At 40.3% G+C, this 21,224-nt stretch overlaps 1 protein-coding gene across 2 annotated transcripts in view; it reads left to right on the forward strand.

Annotated features, from left to right (window-relative positions):
- Positions 1-21,224, forward strand: part of Rnf217 (ring finger protein 217) — a 104,194-nt gene that overhangs the window by 60,451 nt on the left and 22,519 nt on the right. For both annotated transcript variants that reach the window (XR_007975244.1, XM_052169628.1), the window contains exon 2: positions 9,477-9,710. Coding sequence is in view for 1 of the 2 variants with exons in the window: in XM_052169628.1 (XP_052025588.1) it covers positions 9,477-9,710 (234 nt within the window). In the remaining variant the exon portion in view is untranslated. The remainder of the gene's footprint in view (positions 1-9,476; positions 9,711-21,224) is intronic.

A 21,224-nucleotide genomic window follows, 5' to 3' on the forward strand; every position in this document is an offset into this window, starting at 1 on the left:
CACCTTATACCAGTCAGAATGGCTAATATGAAAAACTCAGGGGACAGCAGATGCTGGAGAGGATGTGGGGAAAGAGGAACACTTCTCCATTATTGGTGGGATTGCAAGCTGGTAAAACCACTCTGGAAATCAGTTTGGCGATTCTTTGGAAAATTGGACATAATACTACCTGTGGACCCAGCTATACCACTCCTGGGCATATACCCAGAAGGTGCTCCTACATGTAATCAGGAAACATGCTCCACTATGTTCATAGCTGCCTTATTTATAATAGCCAGAAGCTGGAAAGAACCTAGATGTCCCTCAATAGAGGAATGGATGCAGAAACTGTGGTATATATACATAATGGAGTGCTATTCAGCTATTAAAAACAATGAATTCATGAAATTCTTAGGCAAATGGATAGAACTAGAAAGTGTCATCCTGAGTGAGATAACCCAGTCACAAAAGAACGCACATGGTATGCACTCACTAATAAGCAGATGCTAGTCCAAAAGCTCAAAATAAATAATTTACAATTCACCCAGCACAGGAAGCTCAAGAAGAAGGAGGACTTAAGTGAGGGTGCTATGGTTCCTCTGAGAAAGGGAACATAATACTCACAGGAGCAATAAGGGAGGCAATGTGTGGAGCAGAGTCTGAAGTAAAGGCCACCCAGCGACTGCCCTACCTGGAGTTTCATCCTATAAACAGTCACCAAACCCCGATATTATGACAAGAAGCGTGTAACAAAAGGAGCATGCCATGGCTGTCTCCAGAGGGGCCCTGCCAGAGCCTTACAAATACAGAGGCAGAAACTATTGGACTGGGCTTGGGGTCCCCAATGGAGAATCTGGAGGGTGGTCTGGAGGAGCTGAAGGGGTTTAGAGCTCCATGGGAAGAACAATGACTTCGGACACCCAGATAACCCAAGACTCCCAGGGACTGAACCATCAACCAAGGGGTACACATGGTTCCAACCAAAAATGTGGCAGAGGAATGCCTTGTTGGATATCAGTGGGCGTGGTCTTTGGTCAGGTAAAGGCTCAATAGAGGCCCCAACAAAGGGAAATGGATGGGTGGGGGGGTGGGGGGTGGGGAGGGAGGTAGGAGTGTGTAGGGTAGAGGGGCATATACATGGAGTCAGGGGGTGGAAGGAGGGGTAGGGAATCTTTCGGGAGGGAGCTTTTGGGAGAGGATAATTGGGAAAGGTTTTACCATTGGCAATGGAAATGAAGAAGCTACTCAATTAAAAAAAAAAGAATTATTCTGTCTATTTGACAATAATATTAGGTTATTCCTAAAGGTCAATGACCTAACCACATTCAAGTCTTTGCCTAGTAAGTGTTACAGGAACTTTGCTGTAACATTACATCAGGCAGAGAGGGTCTGTGATTGGACAAGGAAAAGGGGGAGGAGCTAGGAGTTACAGAGAAAGGGCATATGCTGAGAGGATTGCTGCAGGAGGAGATGAATCATAGCTTGTGACTTCTTTTCTGTGTGTTTTGTAAGGTTAGAAATATTGGGATAAGACTTTTATCATTGTCAATTGCCATCTTGTAATTATGATTATAATATACATAAATCTAATTGACTAACTAATTAAGCATTAAGAATCTGGTAATTGAGCAAGGCTGGGAAGAGGGCAGGTGACTGAGCTAGGGTCACAGCAGTGTGGGACCCCAAGGGACATAGTGTTGAAAACCACCAGTGCCAATACCAGAGCGGGACGGTGACTGGCAGGGTAGGAGGGTTGGAGGTTTACACTCCAACCACTCCAAAGAGTCCTCAGTGGTCCAGTGCCACCGGGGAGAGTTCTCGGGGTGTTCTTTTTAAAATATTTCCTGCAGAAGTAAGTGGTACCAAGCATGATTTCTATCTCAGTGGTAATGGGCCTGAAATCCAATCAGAAAGGGGTTGGTTAATCCCATAACATTCCTGCAGTAGAGGGCTTCTCTTGCCAATCTATAGTCATTACTATACAATAGCTTCCAGGGTTCACAGCTGGATAAGACTGGTGGTTAGGTTCTCCCAGTAGCATGAGAGAGGCTGCCTGCACCATGGAAGCTAGCTAGTAGGGATAAAACTTTCATGATGGTAGCAGCCTGATTTTTCCATATCCTTTGACTCACATATGTAATATCTTCAGCAACAGGGTCTTAACATCAAGTTCTGGAGGGTAATGGAAAAGCAATGACCTGTAATGTTTCAGGGTGGTGTGCAAGCCCTTACTGACCAAACTCCATTTTTGACCATAGGACACATTTTGTCCTTGTCTAGATTATTTCCATGTAAATTGGTCAGACAGACTTGCCCCAAACATCCTCTCTAGTTAGGATAAAGCTCCAAAATCAATCTTCAGATCAGCAAGGTTCACTTCAAACACACAGTCCTTGAGGCTGTGGGATGCATTTCTGGTTCCTTCCTATGACCAATATTGATCCAGAGCTTTCATGTCTGACAGATCTTTCTTAGAACATGGATGAACCACTTTCTTCTTGGCTCCCCTCTACTATCGTTCACCAGGTAGTTGTCCTTGACAAACTCAGTGGTGCTATTCAGAGGGGCAATAAGGCTCCTTTGTACTATTAATGTGAGAAATGCTTCAACTGATAATCCTGCTTGAGTTTTTGCAATATAGCCAACTTTATCATGATATCTTTCATTGGTGGATTTAGTTTGCAAATGCTTTGCCAGTGTTTTTGCATCAATGTCTATAGAAGAGATTGCTCAATGTTTTTCCATGCAACTTCTGTTGCAGGTCTTGTTGTTATCAGTGTTATGCTAACTCCATACACCACCACACAATGGTTTCTTTCTCTCCTCTTCCCTCTTTTTCAGAAAATTATTGTGTAATAATAATGTTATTTTATCCTTGTCTGCTTAGTGACTTTGCCTGAAAGTCACCTAGAACTGAAGTTTTCTCATTTTGTGATATGCATCTTTTTCATGGTTTAATTTATTATTTTATGTGTGTGTTTGGTGTTTTTGCTTCAGGTTCCTAAGTATGGTTTTCTTTGCACTGAGGCTGCTTGTACCTGGTAGAACTACAAAAAGAAGAAAAAACCTCTTAAGGTGTCATCATAGGACACCGTGGAAACTGCTGAGGAAACTAAAAAAGCATGTGCAGATGGCCCAGGAGATAAAGTACTTGTGCGAGTATGAGGACTAAAGTTTGAAGCCCTAGCACCCACATAAAAAGCCAGTGAGAGTGGCAGCTGCCTGTATTCCCAGTGCTCTGGAGAGGGCACAAGTTGGCCAGTTGGATAGCTAGACTTATAAGCTTAGTAAGAGACCCTGCCTCAGTAAATGTAAAAACACCTGTCCTTGTTCTTTGGTCTCCACACACCTATGTGCATGCACACAGATGTATGTGATCGACTAACATGTATCCATATGCCAAAAAACAAGAACAAAAATATGTGCCCTGCAGCATCAACCTTTTTGTGGTTACTGATGCTGGAAAGCGGTGAGCTGGGAAACCATTTGCACAGTGGTGCCCAGCACTCAGTTGGTTAGTGGATGCTGAAGGTGTCTTGATGTTGTTGTTCACTGGTCAGGATGCAGACAACATGATCCTTTGGTATCAATTAAACAAAAGGCTATAAACACCTTGTAAAGTCTCATGTGTAGCACTTAAAACCAAGGTCCAAATCAAACTAAACATTTGGTAAATTGAGTTTGAGGCCCCACATTGTAGCTTTTTTCTGTCCTTTTCTTTGGAGAATTTAGTTAATTAATCCACCACTTCAGAGGTCCCTCTCACCTTAGCCACTAAATTACTTTTGAGTTCTCTCATGTGGCAAATTAGCCATCTAGCATAGGTGTTAAGTGGATAATTATGCTTCCTACCGACACCTTAGAGATTGTTTTACAGTTAAGTAATTTTTTTCTTACAAGATTAAACTTGTTCAGAAGAAGTGGAGAACATATTTTTCAGTGATGTAAGTATTGGCATCAGCATTGAACACAACAAAAATGCAGTCAGTTTATGTGTTCAGAACATCAGTGTACTATAGACAGAAGTTGGCTGGCATTTTGAAAACATGGGTTTGATGACATTTGGGGAAATGTTTGGTATCACAGTTATAGTAGCAAAGGATCGTCTCAATTCTTGGAACCATATGAAATTATTTAGGAATGAAATGACTGATGTTTGGCGTTTACTTCAAAATGAGAGGATCTAAATGCAGGATCTAAATGAATCAAGTCCCGAAGGAACAGAGTACTTTGGTCATAAGTTGACAATTGTTTAAATGGGAGAATGAATACTTGAAGATTCATAGTGGCTATCTTCCATTTCCCCATATGTTTGTAATTATTCCTAATGAAGGCTTTATAAGACACTGGGCAGATATTAATTGAAGTGGTAATGTTAAACCCAAGTTGCAAAAACTGTCAACACTAATCACTGTTGTCAAGGTCATGAAGGAAAGTTTCATGGATTAATGTACTCTTACCTATTATGTTTGTTACTATTACTACAAAAATATTACTATAAAATGTAAAATGTTGGAGTGTATGCGTGTGGGAATATAAATTTCCATAGCCAGGGTGGTGAAATGGCTTGGGGTAGGGTGCTTGCCAGTAAGATTGACCATCTGAGTTGAATCCCCAGGAGCCACATGGTAGAAAGAGAACTGTCCTATGACCTTCACATGTGCTACATGTGCTGACTCCCCAAATTAATTTATAGTAATAAAATAATTTACTACAGCTATCATTTACAATGAAAGAATGGCTTCTCTCTAATTAAATACTTGCCACAAAAATATTTCCCAGTTTGTGTGTGTGTAATATATACATGTAAAGAGCTATCTGTACTTCCATGTTTATTACATCATTGTTCATAAGAGCTAAAAAATGTAGAATCAACCTAAGTATCTATTAGTAGATGGAAAAAATATGCTTTACATTGTCATATTTATAAATATACATACATATTAGAATACTATGTAGTCTATTAAAAAGAGGAAATTCTGTCATCTGCCATAGCATTACAAATGTCGAATGATGTAGGCACACACAGAAAGATAAATGCTAGATAATCTTAGTCAGTTTAGAACCTGAAAAGCATGAACTCAGAGAAGCAGAGAGTAGCCAGTTTTCCAGAGCCAACTGGCAGCAGTGGTGAGAAAGACATATGGGTATTGGGCAGATATTGGTCAAAGAATACAAAATTTTAGTTAGAAGGAATAAAATCAAGGGACTGTTGTCCAATGTGGTCACTATGGTTAATAATGAGAAGCTTGAAGGTTGCTAGGGATTTTAGTTTTTCCTTTTCAAAATAATAAATATTAAAACCAGATGTAGCCAATCCACAGTGTATCCATATTTTAAAGCATCATGTTGTACAGCGTAAACACAGATAATTTTTCTCAATTTAAAAAAGCCATAAATTGGTCTCACTTAGAAAATTTGCTGTATACTGGCTGCCCCTTAGTCACCCAAATTCAGTCATCGGCAGCCTGCTTCCTGAACATCTGGTAGACCCAGGTTTTATCTGCAAGCTACTACTTTCTTAGCCTGTACTAAATGGTAGGTACATTCTCCCAGAAGAGCTTGAATGATTTATTTACGTAATGTGATATGTTACACCTTCTTTTAAAACCTGGAAGTGACTCAAATTGAATATATAATTTAATCTAGAATTCTTAATATGATCAGGAAAGCCTGTGTGATCACGTTTAGCTGACACTCCATCTTCGATCCACATATTTCTGTTCCAGGCTTAGTAAACTTTATCCACCAGCCTGTGTTCTGAACATAGGCACATCAGGTTCCTCCTGTCCAGGAGGGAACCATAGTCCTTGGTTCCTTTGCCTGTGGAAACCTTCTCTGTATCATGACCTCTTCAGGCTCAGTGGAAAGCCGCCACTTATCCATTACGGCAAAGATAGCAATACATTTAAAATCCTTTTCTTCCAGTAAGCCCAGCATAACTGTCTCCTCCTCTGTAAGTCCTTCATGTTGCCTGGCCTGTGAAGTTTGCAGAAATCTAACAGGAGACTAATTGTGCTGTTATGTTATGTGCCATCCAAAAGTAAAATTACTGAAAATTCAACCTAATTCTAATCAGTTATTGCTTGTAAGACAAATCTTACTTTTGCAGTATTATAGGGTTTTTTATTTAAGTGTATTCTTGAATAACAGAATATATATTGTTGGATAAATAAATGAATACACTTGCTTACTCAAGATACTTGTCAGATAATCTTTTGAGAAAACTGCTCTGAAAATGATACACATGTAGCTGCCAAGACTCAGATAGGTCATGAGTCACACTGTACTTGAGAAAAGGTGTGGTTCTTAGGAGGAAGCATGCGTTAATTGAAAGGCTTGAGTCATTATTCCAACTGCCAATTACTGGCTTCCTGAAAATAATTCAAATTCTGAATGTGTAAGTCTAGAGTAGACTAGGAAACTTAAAATCTTATAAAACCTTTCCAGGGACTTTTGTGTACTTGTTCTAGAAGTCAGGTCTGTCTTATACTAAGAAAGCCAGAAGAGAGAGAGAGAGAGAGGGTCAGATGGAGATAGACTGATGCGATTCCTAGTGAACAATTGGTAATATGTGCCTGATGTCCCCCTGTGATCAGTGGAATGCTGTGTCAAGTCACTAGCTCAATGTTGTAGTGTAAGGATTTTGGGGCTTTGAGAAAGAATAGAGTGAAAACTACAAGAAATAAGGTGTCCATGGAAATGGAATAGGTTCGCAGAAAGCCAAGAACCACTGAAGAAGAGCAAGTGCCTGGCTGGATGCTAGATGGCACCCAGTATGGTCAGGTAATAAACACTCCCTGCTCAAAGAGTAACAAGATAGCCCTGACCTTGGGATGCCTGGATTTGTTCTACTCTCTAAAGTATGTGGCATGTCCTTAAGACCCAGCTGTTCCCAGATAGCTATAAAGTGCTGCATCCATCACTGCCACTTACATGGCTAAAATAAGTAAATACTAACAGGAAAATAGAGGTTAAATCCAAGTGTCAAGCTAGGTGCAAGTATCCCAGGCTCTTAACCACTAAAATGGGCTGTTACCCAACAAATGAGAGAAACTCTGCTTCCATGTGTTAAGAACTGAGTGCTTGTCTATTTTTACAGGGGAAAACGTCCAGGGTCCTCAGAGTAACACCCTGACCTTGTGATCTGATACAAGTTCATTTGTTTACAGCCTTTTCTGTACTGATAGTTTTGGTTTCCATCCAATTTTTCTACCCTCTTATAAGGGTATGATTGTCAGTTCACATGAATGTTTGCTGTGTAAGTCAATGCAGTCTGGGTGAATGGAACATGGCAGCCCTGCCCCAGAGAGCTCTGCTTTTACCTCCAGGCTTTTCATGGTATTGGTTTTTTTGTGTTTGGAGCAGTTTCATCTTTACTGGCTAAGTCCTGATGATTTTAAGCTCTCACATGAAGCAGCACTCATTCTGAGAAGGCTGTCTGATCCTGAGAGGTCAGGTCTGAAGTGACCATGCTTCCCACATCTCTTGGTGACACCACCCTGTCAGATTGACATGTCTTCAGTCTGCGTCCTGACTTCCTGTATCATTCCTGACAGGCACCTGCTGAGCCTTAGCACTTAACTCAGTGTCTAGTTCTGAGCAGGGCTTCACAGATGTCCACAGAGAATGAAAAAAGTAACATTTTTCTCATAAACCCAAACTCTTACTGATCGGTGGGTACTTTTGTCTATATGGAAAGGTTGTACGGACTTCTATCTTGAGGTATAATTCAAAATAATTTACTAGAAAACATAGTTGGAAAGTCGGTGGCATAGGGATGTCTAGCAGTTAGCTGGCTGAGCAAGGAGACCAGCCCAGGTCTGAAAATCTGGTTTAGTCTGGATACCATACAACATTAATTTATCCAGAAAACCACAGAGCTGAACTGGGAGAGAAGTGATACCAAGAATGTCACCATTTGCATTTGGAATGGGAACTAGGAGACAGACACATTAAATATGACAGAAAAGGACTGAAACAGGAGCCATTAGCACAACTCATTTTTAAGAGTAGTAACTTCAAGAAAGTAAACTTATAATAAAGGAGAATCAGGTTGTTTTCCAGAGTAGTGATGGGTGAATCTAGCCAGAGCATCATAACCTCCTTTCACACACACACACACACACACACACACACACACACACACACACACACACAAACACAATACACAAACACACATATACACACACCATATAGCACACACCACACATACCGTGAGAGGAAGGGCGGCACTGGAAACTCACATGACAAACAATCACAACTCAGATTTTGACATGCTATTCTGACATTCTGAGAAACGGAGCATACTCACCCAACGGAGAAAAGAACGCAGGAAGAGTGAGGTGGAAATGGACAAAAGCTACATGGTCTGGAGAAAAGGAAAAACATAAATAAAGATCTTAAACTCATGTAAGAAGTTAAACAAAAGAAGTTAAAGGTAGCAAAAAGTTGGGAGGACTTGGTAATGCCAAGAGAAGCCATGAGCTAACCTGATAACATAGAAGAGTATAGCTTACTTTAAGTAAATGCCCTTGCCAGTATATTAATAGACTGTTGAAGTATAAATTAACCTATAATTTTACATGAAAGTTGTATAAAATGTGTCAGATACATGTTTACTTTAAAAATATCTTCCCTAATATTCACTTGATAAATTTTCTCATAGTTACAAGATTTTATCATTATACTTAAAATGACATAATAACACCAATATATTTTCAGCTTTTTTATATTTCTTCATTTGGTGTATGTGTGTGTAAAGGAAGAGACTTGCTTGTGCCAAAGTATGCATATGGGGTCAGAGGACAACTTTTAGAAGTTGGTCTTCTTCTATTTTGTGGGTCTTGGGGATTGAACTTACATCCTTAGGTTTATGACAACCCAGACATTTCTTCTTTTTCCTATACCAAAGAAAGGTGTTTGGTTTCTTTTCTTACTTATTTCTAAGATTGTGATAACATTGGAGCTATTTATGTGTTTGTCAGGGGAGTCCCACAGAAAACATTAATTTTGGGTCATGACTGTTATAAACCAATAACTATTGAACTTAAGAATCACTTTATAACATCACTCTTTCTAAAATGTGCCTAAAGCATAGGATTGAAAACTGCAGTGAAGGTGAAATCTCTGAAATGCCTCTTGTTTGGCAGGTCCTAGGGGCTTGGGTCATCTGCACACAACACAGCTGGCTCTCTGCAGTTTCCAAAAAAAATAGTATAGATCATTGCTTCTTTAATGAGCCTGTGGCTCGTCAAATAAGTTCACAAATGTACTTGTCAGAAAACACTTAAGCATCCTACAGATCCTGATTAGTTTTGGTACTTAGTATAGGTTTCAAAATGACTAGTATTCATTATGCTATCTGGAAAGATAGTTGATAATCTTTTCTTGAAAGCATGACGTAATTATATACTCTATATACAAAGCCACTGTATGCAAAAACAGCGAACCTTAATGACCAGTGGTCTTTTTCTTTTCTGTGTTTCTTCACACAGGTACAACTTGGCCAAGTAGAAATCAAATGCCCTGTCACAGAGTGTTTTGAATTCCTGGAGGAAACAACTGTTGTCTACAATTTAACCCATGAGGACTCCATCAAGTATAAGTACTTCTTGGAACTTGGCCGAATTGACTCCAGCACCAAGCCGTGCCCTCAGTGCAAACACTTCACAACCTTTAAGAAAAAAGGACATATCCCCACTCCTTCCAGATCAGAAAGCAGATACAAAGTAAGTATGCTCTCCAGACTGGTAGGTTAAAGGTCACAGGATGGAAGCAGCCATGACAGGCTGACTGGTAGTGGGCATTATGTGGGCTTCCCTATCTTACCCCTTGTCCATGCCCTAGGTAAGTGGACATTCTCTGAGATTCTTACATGTGGCTGGGGATACCCATGTTAAGAGATCACTAGAGGATTTAACTGAAGTTTTCTCTTTGAGTTTAATCATCTTGGAAATTCATTTAGTGACTTAATGGAAAGGCCAAGCTTTAGAGTGACAGTCATCACTATTACCAAATGCTATGTAAATACTAGAACTTGGTTTCTGTTTTAGTAATTAGCTTGACTTTCTCAGTGGTCTCAATTTCTTTTTCATTCATTCACTATTCGTCAAATGCAGAATGTTGACATGCACTTGGTCTTTACATACAGTAGGTGACAAACGTGACACAACCTGCTTCAAAGCACTCTCATAAAGGTGTGTTTGCCAGTTTTTCTGTGACTGTAACAAATACCTACAATAATCAGCTTATAGAGGGGAAATGCTTTTGTCATCTATTGGCCAGTTAAAGACATTTTAGTCCAGGGTCCTTTAGCCTGGTTGTTTTGTGCCTGTGTAGGAGAACCAGCTGAGTAAAACTACTCATCTTGTATTTGTGTAGCAAAAGAGAGATGGAGAAGGGGTTGGATTTCTAAGGTCTCCTTCTAAGGGCATAGCCCCAGTACCTGAAGGCGTCCCATTAGGCCTTGCCTCCTAAAGTTCCAACACCTCTCACTGAGAACAAGCCTTTATTTACCATATAGGAATGGGATGGGGGCTGCTTAAGATTCAGTCCATTGCAGAAAGAGATATATGCAATGCATATGTAAGTAGAGCACCTGGGTAGACACTAGCCAGGATGACAAGAATAGTCTGATAGAAAAGGAATTGTTCTGACTGACACAGAGGAGAGCATTTCAGAGAAAGCCTGAATCAGTGCTTAGGCCCAGAGGCTGAGGTGGGCTGAGCTGGAAACAGGTAGAAGGGAAGGGGGAGAGTCAGCTGTGGAGATAAGAGCAAGGCAGGCTGAGTCTGGTACAAAGTCTTCATAGGTTTGAATCTAGTTCTATAGGTACCTGATAAAAATCAGACCTTGCAGCACTCAGGTTGCCACAGTAAGGCAAGACGGAGGACAGCAATCCTAAGCTCGGTTGTGGGATGCAGTCTAGGGAGCTGTCAAGACACAAGTGTGTATTAGCCCCACCCAGAACAATCAACTTGCAATGTGTTGCACCTCACTAGGAGCCTGACCAGCAGCAGAGCAGAGGACATTTAGTATTAGGCAGTAAGGCTGTAGCAATGTGGCCTGTGTCCTTCCTCACCATTGCAGCAAGTGACTGTTTCAAGTCCTCTTCATTTAGGGGCAGTTCCTGCCCATGTGCTGTGTCTTTGAAGGAGTGGCCACACCATTATTCTTCCTGTATCCTGAAGGAGACTGGTTAGTGAGTAATTTCTTTTGCTCACTTTGATCCTGGTGAGCTAGAGTCTGCTTGATGAGTCCAAGTCTCTTTGTGACTAATTGGCCTTGGAAGACTAATTGGCTTCACTCTTTAGTATTTTTATTTATGGTATTGTTATGTTCTCTAGTCTGGTTAGTGCAGAACCATCAGGAAGGTGTTTTGTCAGTCTTCTGAAGAACATGACATCTTGAGCTTATGAAGCCATGTAACTGAAATCATGGCCCGAGGATGTGGGATCTTAATAGAACAGTTTTGTTGGGTGATGCATAGTCTTAGGTTGAGGAACCAGTCCAGTTGTGTTTTATTAATGTTATCAAGAAAAGATTAGTTTTAGGACTAGTTATTTAGTTTTAGAACTAAATTATTTCTTTCCATAACTTAGAGTATTGTACTTTTTTCTAAATTACTTTCAGAATTAGATATACATATAAAATATGCAGTTATGGAATTTGTGTTAATTAAAACATGAAAGCATAATTGAATCAAAGTGAAAATAATTGAGTAACTTAAATTATAATATTATTACTAAATGGGCAACAAGTACTATAATTTAACTTACAGTTGTCATAAGAATAAAATATGTCTTGTTTTATCAAAATTGTATCAAGATAAGGATAATATATCACCTTCCACATGTATTTAGCTATGTGTAGTTTTGAGGGACCCAAAGGTTTTGGATAATATATCCCAATAAATAGGATTCTTCCAGTGTTTATCAACAGGGTTATAATTAAACAGAGGAGCAGAGGACAAATGTATCAGGAGAAGAAAAGTTGCTTTGAGGAGAGCAGAAATTTAGAACAAAAGAAATGTTGTTCAGAATAAAGCAGTATAAATCTTCAGGGTTTGGGGTAAGAATCGTAAACTAAGAATGTGCCAAACAGCTTTATGTCACTGTAACAAAATCCAGTTTACAAGGGGAGAAGATTGCCTCCTAGCTTTGGTCAGTGATTTTCTGTCTGCTTTGCCTTGGAGTCTGTGGAGTAGCAGGAAACTGCAGAGTGGCAGAGGAAGCCAAAGAGAAGGGAGGGGCTGGGTCTCAGTATGCCCCTTGGGACATACCCACAACAACCAACTGCAGTCCCTAAATGCCACCACTATACATTTCATATCAACCTGTAGCTTTGTAGGTAGCAACCCAGCCTTCATCAGCATTATCGATGGGCCTTTAGAACATTACAGAGAAATTGCAGCACGACTCAGAACAGCTAACCTGCAGATTTCAGCAAGAGCACGGCTGCTGCTGATTGTAGGTATGACTGTTTTTGCTGCCCCTGTTTATTCTCCTAGAGGAGAAAACCCTAACAGTCAAGAGGCATTGATTCTCCCTGTTCTATGCTGGCCATATTTTGAGGCAGGATTCAAGTAATTCCTGAAGGAGCACTTCTTACTACTTTAGTACAGCTTTCACATACCATCTCTCATCACTAACACCCAAGCTGTATGTTAATTAGCACTACCCAATTTACATGCTCCAAAATGTCTTGATATTGATGTAAGGGTGGAACTGACATGGTCATGCTAGCAAGGCCCATGGCATACGTGTTCTTAGGGTAGCACTCTAAATTGACAGTAAAATTTTGATACTTGAGGTGAGTAAATAGACATTCCTCCCCACTCTCCCCCCCATTTTGATGTATTTTAATCATCTATCTCAATAACTAAGTTCACTTCCAGTTTAATCAGGTACTTAAACTATGACATAAATTAACAAACAAAAAAGGTTGCCTGTGATTCTAAATGTTTCCAAATAATTTAATATCTTTATGATATTATTTATAACTGTACACAGGTTTTGTACCTATCAACAAGTCCTTTTTCACAATTATTTATTTCAGTAGCACTGTTCTTGAATCACTAAGTTACAGCATTTTATTCTAAGATGTCAGTCACTCTGAGCATTTACTATGGTTTTAGCTATCAAGTCAGAAGCACTTAAGGGAGCAGGCTAAAATTCATTTCAAATGTCATAGTCATTTTCTAGCTGAATGGATATTTCTCACATAAAGATCAAAACTGCCCTATGTGAGCCTTTCGTTTCTATGTTTTTTGTAAAGATCATTTGTTAAATATTTATTCTTAACAGATGCCAGTGGGACAGATAGAATGTAGCATTTGCAGGTAATCACAATTCTTGGGCACTTATTTGTATCTCCAGGTCCCAAATTAGCAGTTTTCATCTGGCAGTAATTTGGATAAAATGTGCTGTATTCTAAACACCATCAAATTCATATCACATTGAATAAGTGTTTTTCTGAGTTGAGAAATACATACCAAGGCAACCCTGTCAAGTCAATTTTACTTTTTCCTTCAAAATATTTACATTTTCTCCCAGGAACTCATGCCATGTCAAAAATTTATGCAATTCCATTTCTATAAGACTGACTTCAATTTCTGTTTAAAAATACAATTTCTTGCCTAAACCATCCCTTCAATGGCCCAGTGTCATACTTAATGCCTGTCAATTTGCACACATGTTCACAATGAGAAAATTAATATGGCTTAAATGTACTCACATGACAACTAGAGACAAACGTATCACCCACACCTGAAGTTTGTCTCCATAGAGACTATCATTTAGGATATTACGGTACATTTGTGTAGTTGTCTGGTTAGAGCCTCTCTTTCCACCTGGTATCTAGGGGCCCAGGTCCAGGCTGGCTTTATTCATTGCTGCTAAGCAACTGCAACTTGCCAGTATTCTTATGATTTCTACTTGCTACAGAAACTAATCAGTGGCCAGCATGTAAATAATAAGTGTCCTGGAATAAGTATAGGTGGAAATTGTTGGGAGTGTGGGAGAAGAAAAGGCAGGAGCAATTAGGAAGGTTATTAAAGAGTAAACACATTAAACTTTTTAATGTTGAGTTTACCAACGTAGATCAGCGTGATTTGTATTCTCAGCCTGTCACACTTTCTCTAATACCTTGAGCTTAGTTATACATCTTTAATAGGGTGGGGGTGGGGATAGTAATAGCACCTCTGCTCTAAGAGTGTGGTGAGGATTGAATGAAATCACACATAAAGGACTGGCACCATGACTAACAGACAGTAATGTTTCACAAATACCAGGAACCACTGTGGTCATTGTTGTTAGGCAAGAGAGCAAGATCAACATCCCTCAGTATCAAGAAGGGAGGAGAGTTAAAAAGGTTTGAGCCGGAGTCAGTCATAGGGCAAGAAATGGATGATAGGAGCAGGAGAGGGGTGAGATCAGCTACCTGGAAGAAGAGCAATGGGCTAGGTTATGTAGGTCATCAAAATCACTTGAGTTATAAATATGTTGATGACCGTAAAGGCCCCTTGGGACATCAGAGAGATGCCCATGAACCATGAATCAGAAGTGACTTATACAGATCGTCAGTAGTGGAGGGTTATAGAAAGAGAGATTTCTGACTTTATTAGTTAGGGTTCTCTAGGTCAAAACTGGTAGAATTTATTTATCATCTGTTTACCATGTATCAATCTATCATCTATCATCTATCTATCTATCTATCTATCTATCTATCTATCTATCTATCTGAGAGAGAGAAAGAGGTAGATGAAAGAAAAGAAGGAAGACATAAGGGAAAAAGAAAGGGAATTTATTAGAGTGGTTTACAGGTTGTGTCCCAGATATAGCAACATTAGCTGACTCCCCACAGAAAGTCCAAGAATCTAGTAGTTGTTCAGTCCACTAGAAGATTAGTATCTCAGCTGGTCTTCAGCATACACCAAAAGGCTCTACTGCCAGTGAACAAGAATGAGAGCTAGCGGGTAAGAAGCAAAGGTCTTCTCTTCCTTCTTCCATCATCTTTATATCGGCTGATACCCAAAGATGTGGCCAGATTAAGGGTGGATTTCCTGCCTTGAAAGATCTAGATTAAAGGTGTGTCTTCCCACTTCAAATGATTTAATTGAGAAAAATCCCTTACCGGTGTACCTAGCCACTTTGATTTTAATTAATTCCACATGATGTAGTCAAATGGACAACCAAGAATTGCCATCAGAACTAAACTCGTTATAATGAAAAAGTGAGAGTTCTACTGTTTCAGGGAGAGAAGTAGACAGGATCAGTTTATCACTGAGGGTCAGAAGCAGCTTCTTGTAGTTTACGGAGGCCCTTCAATTCCAAGCTCCCCTCTCCTCCCAAGCGAAGACTAAGAATGAGCCACTTCTCATTCTGACTCAGTTTGCGTTGAAGGCTGTGCATATCAACACAGGGAGCATGTCAAAGGCACCTCTGTGGCTCCTAAAGTTAAAACTAATAACAGCCCTTCACTCCTCAGCACAGTTGTGCTGTGTCTCCCCATCAGATAGAAGGAAACGCCATTCAGATGTCCTGGAGAAACATCTTATAGCTCTAGCACATTTCTGCCCTTCTGTAATGGTCATAGGCTCTCTGGGCAATCATATTCCCTAAAGCTCCACACATATTCTATTTCAGTATGTGGTGAAAATAATTCCCAAAGGGTTTTCAGAAGGCTAGTGGGTCAAAGGTGGTATAATATGTGCTTAGTGTTCCTTCTGTTTGAAATGACAGGAGAATATCTTTCTATGTGCAAAAATATTCCAGGCTTCCCCATGAATGTGAAATTAGTATTCTCTGCCACTCCTTTCTACGTCCTACCCTCCCCCACACACCATCTTTTCAAACTGACTGCTTACAAAAGAGAAGCAGGCTTCCATTCAGCCACTAGGGTCAGTGTAGCTCCTGAAATGGACTGGCTTCTCTTGAGACTGATGTATCATCCATGTTAGCAGCTGACAGAAAACAAATGTGGCTTTTCAAAGGTTGTTGCACAAGAGAGATAAAAATGAAGTTGTCCAGCCAGGTTTAAGGAAGCTGGTTAAACAAAGGGTGTGTTGCATATGTTAACCTTGAAGTGTTTATTGATGCTCAGTGATGATGTAAGCCAGCTAGATTTTATGAGCACATTTCTCCTTTTGTTTATTTATGAAGGGCCTTGCCAAACTCACCTGTCTTTCTTCCTTGGTTTCATAAAAGAGCTATATTTTTAGAAAAAAAATTCCTGCCCTTCTAACAGTCAAATATTGAAATTCACCTGATATTTTATCCTTATATCTACCCCTAAACACCATAAATAATAATAATAATCCAGACCTAAAGGTAACATAAATTGACCTCAGTAGTATTCAGAACTGATTTTGTTTTCTTGATGTTTTAGAACAAAAGACAACAAAGAATCAATTTTAGTATTGACTAGTCAGGAGGACCATAAGTTAACCACATCTAGGGCTGGTGTACAATGATCAGAAGATGTTCAGGAACTAGAAGGGTTGGGACTGTGCTTTTCTTCTCTTTTTTTCCTCTGTAAACCTGCCTTTTCTTGTTTACTCTTCCTTTTGTATAATCCTAGTGAGGTGCCACCCTGGCCTAAGGATGGCAGCATGCCAACCCCTCTCCCTCTTTTATACATTAGTGAACAAATGGGTCATGGGACAAGATGTAGACTCACTCACTTCCTTAGGCCTTGCTTTTGGAGCTTAGAAGGAGTCTACAATTTCCAGATGAGCTGTCCTGAAGTGGTGATCTCGGATGAGGGAAAGGGGGCTCTTTGGAGCAGTCCCCTGTTGCAGTTCCCATTTAATGCTACACTAATTACCTCTACGGTGGTGGTGATGGTGGCAGCAGCGGCAGTAGTGTTGCACCTTGCTACACACACACACACACACACACACACACACACACACAGAGAGAGAGAGAGAGAGAGAGAGAGAGAGAGAGAGAGAGAGAGAGCCTTTATATTTTAATATACTGTAAACAGCTCAATGGCTGGGCTACTTCCAAATCTTCATGTGGCTAATACTCTCCCCTCCAATATTCCTAAGTTATTACTTACTAAAACCTATGTTCCATCTTGGTTGCCCTGAACACAGACCTGCAACCCTCTTGGGCTGAGTTCCCCAGCATCTACATGACAGCCGTGTTTTCTGTCTGGCACCTCTTAGATGTGACATCTACTCCTCCTTTCCTGGCATGGCGGCTCTCTTACTTCCTGCTCCTTCCTCAGTTCCTTGCCCTGGAATCCTAAAATCTAGCTGTTGTCTCCCTACCCTGCCATTGGCCACCAGCAATTTTATTTACCAATCAAAACCAACTGGGGGCAGAGTCCCTCAGCATCTTAAGTTTGGATATGCTGATTCTCATGTAATTTTGGAAGTCAAATCCACAATAGTTCTCCTTTGCAAGTTCTGATACATCCCCCTTAAAAGACATGTGTTCTGCTTGAAAAAAATTGTTTTTAAAGTTTTGAGGTGAATGTAAGCTTTGGATAAGCTTAGCACCTCCGTAGACCTTATCCTGACCCATGTGACTCTGCTTGTTTTATCTACTTTTGGTCCCCAGTCTTTCAAACTTTCATCTTCTAGCTTGGTTTCATCTTTCCTGGGAAACCCTCAGGCAAGGTTCATTTGACCACTCCTGGACTCTATTAAGGGACTCTTGCCTCATGAAATCTGAAGGTTCCTGTACTACTAGAAGAAACACCAGCAAACAACGAAATTTTAGAGAGTAGGCTATTGCAAGTCTGCCAAGAGAATGTGGCCACTGTTATTACCCTGGCTTTAGGACTGGATGTTAAAAAGGATCAAATAGTGCTTCTTGGAGGTGTTCAAGGCTGTATATCAGACTCTGTTCCTCCTCTCTGTAATACCTGCACATGCTCATATTTAGGAGGGAGAAGAAGGCAAAGAGAAAAAGAAAAAAAAGGATTTTCTATTCTTAAGGAAAATCTTATAACTCCTTTTCTGATAATTTATTACATTGGTTAGATTCCTTAGGACATACTGTAGGCTGATTTTTAGATGATGACTCATACAAGGAGTGTCTGAACCATTTGTATCAAGGTGAACATGCTAGGGCTATAGGGATTTATAGAGTTTGTTTATTGGAAAAGCCAGCAAGGCTCAAGGAAAGCTAGCTGAAGTGTCCTCTCTGTTCTGGCTGTTAGAATACTTGTTTCTGTGTGTGCTCTCAGGGCCCTGTCTAGTACTGCAGGTGGACTGTGGCTGACAGAGGGATGTAGCACATGTTACAGCAACATTCTGCCCATTGGGCAAGACCACAATCTTCCCTGAAACATCTTCTCCAGGGTACTGAAATGTACTTGGCAGATCATATGACGTTACAGACAAGATATTCTCATTCTGTTCTGTGTGCCAGCAAAATTAAAAAAAAAAAAAATCAGTATGGTCAGTACCTGTCACTCAAGTACTACATGAATCTGCTGCAAATGAATTGCTTCATTATTGAGAATATGGTTAACATGATGTTAGAATTAAAGAAATCTCTCATGGAAAACTGAGGTAGCGCTCGTCTTCAGAGTGACTTACATATGCATGGATGTTGTCTAACATCTTGAGTGTAATAAGTAATGACTTTGGTGATTTACTTAAAATTATAGGGCTAGGCATTGGATCATTTGGTTAAGCGCTTGATGTATAAAACAGAGAACTTGGGTTCAGATCCCCATACTTACATAAAAGTTGAAGATACAACATGTACCTGTAATCCCCAACCTTGGGGAGGCTTGGAGAAAGGCTGATGCCAAAGGCTTCTGGCCAACCAGCATTGCCAAGCAGTGAGCTCCAGGTTCACCGAGAAACCCTGTCTCAAAAATAAGAGAAAGGGCAAAAGAACAAAACATCAGACATTGACCTCTGACCTATACACACAATTGCAGAAACCCACATGAACCCACACATATATACAGCAAGTATATACACAAATAAATTTTAAAAACTATATATGGGAATATGGGAATTTAGTGAAAATTTATTGCAGATTTCTTTATTTTCAGTTCTTATTCTTAAGTGGGTTTTTTTTGGGGAGGTGTGTGATGGTGGTACTTGATGAGTTTACAGGAAAACATCACTTGCTTAGGGCTGCCGAGTTTGAGTACCTGTCACCTAAGTGTCGGCATGGCAACTATTCCTGCAAAAACAAATGTGGTTCCAGTGTCAGAAACACCTTAAAGTTAGTTTGTATTTCTTAATTCATGCAGAAGGGTTTGCACCTTATTCAAGATGACCAATAAAGTATCAAGAAGATAAAATGATTAGGGAATGTCATCTGGTGATGTGATAATGCCAAGTCAGTTCTTGGATTTAGTCAGATTCCTTTTTACAGAGCACTTACTAATTGCCAGTGGTTTGTGTTATTAGCTTAAAGCATCCATCCAGGAGGCAGATGAGGACTTTAGCTTCAGAGAATTTATAGACTCTTGGGGAGATTGGATATCTGTACGCCTAATATAAATTTCCTGGTAAAGGTCCTAATATGCTTGGGAAGCATAGGGAAGATATTTTGAAGCAAGAAGCTCCCTCAGGATACATCAGTGGAAACATCATGTTAATTAGATCCTTTTCAATTATAGGAACAAAGAGGTGATCTTTCTCAGGCCTCCCCGATGAGGTTTCCTATACACACACACACAACCCCCTGGAAATGGGAAGGAAGAGAGTAGGCGTCAGGGAGAACCAGACAGTCCTGGCAGCATAAGAATACAGGCCAGTGTCAGTTGTCTTCTCCGGGGATCTGCACGTGCTCAGCTTCTTGTCTTTGCCTTCACAGTAAAGGCCAGATGTATGTGAATCCCCATCTTGCATCTAAAGAGAAAAGATACAGTTTGCTTCTCTTTGTTAAAGAGGGAGTGACCTCTGCTGCCAAAACAAATGTCAGCTATTCCTTAGGCAGCTTGTCAACCATGCCAACCAGTAGCTACATGTATTTGGGAGAATCTCTGGGTCCAATAGTCTGTGGTCAAAAGGATGGAGTGAATAGACTGATCCTTTTTAAACTTTAGCATGTGTATATGTAATGGCTATTCCTCATTGTTAACTTGACTATATCTGGAATGAAATACAATCCAGAATTGGAGGGCTCACCTGTGATCCAGATTTTGAGGCTGGGAGAGACAAGTTTCTGACCTGGATCTTGTCATGGAGATCGTAGGGCATAGTGGCTATGAAAAGCTTAGTCAAGGTAGTACATACCTTTAATCCCAGGATACTAAGGCAAGGAGAGCTCTGAGTTCAAGGTCAGCCTGGAACAAAACAATTCCCAGATCCTGGTGCAATGGTACACACCTTTAATCTGGGCCACACCTATTGCTAGAGACCTACATAAGAGCATTGGAAGAATAATTTTGCTCTTCTCTGCCTGCTTGCAATTACTTGCCAGCACATCTATTGGAATCTACTTCTACATAAGACCAGTTGAAACAACTAGCCTTGTGGGGCTGATCAATTACTATATCCTTGAACTTCCCATCCACGGCTGACCCTTGTTGGGGAGTTGGACTACAGACTGTTAAGTCATCATAACAAATTCCCTGATGCTATAGAAACTCTCCATAAGTTCTGTGAATCTAGAGAACCCTTACTAATACAGAAGTTGGTACCAGAAGTGGGGTATTTCTATGACAGCCTGACCATTTTTAGGAGAGGACTGTGGAAGAACTTTGGAACTTTGGGCTAGAAGAGCTATTGGTTGTTAAGAGCTGTGTGGGATGCTCTATAAGAGCTTGGAAGATAATGTTAAGAACAGTGCAGAAGATGGAGGCCTGGCTTGTGAAATTTCAGAGGAAAGATTAAAGGCTCCTATCAGGATCACTGCTGTTTTGATTGTGAAGATTCTGTGGTTTTTGTTAATTGGGGCTGAAGAATCAGCTGTGATTAACAAGATACCAGAACTACTAAAGCGAAAACTTTGCTACTGGGACTATTGGTGCTAGTTAGCTGGAGCTAAGAAATTAGTGGTGATTAAGAAGAGACCAGATCATTGAGGTGAAATCTTCTGGGAAGTGTTTTCTGAGAGCACAGAGGCTGTGTTCCAGAGATAGCCAAGGTTATAATATACCTCCTCCTGCAACTGGACTTGGTAATGTATAAGAGTCACTCAGGTGGTTCTGGTTTGGAAGGCATGAAGGGGTCATGAAGAGTAGCTAAGGCTCAGTACTGTGAGGGGCCATGGAAAGCCATTGTAAAGGTGCAGCCTCCGTTGCAATTGATGGCCCAGGAC

Source organism: Apodemus sylvaticus, chromosome 23 (assembly GCF_947179515.1).
Source record: "Apodemus sylvaticus chromosome 23, mApoSyl1.1, whole genome shotgun sequence".
Lineage (NCBI taxonomy): Eukaryota > Metazoa > Chordata > Mammalia > Rodentia > Muridae > Apodemus > Apodemus sylvaticus.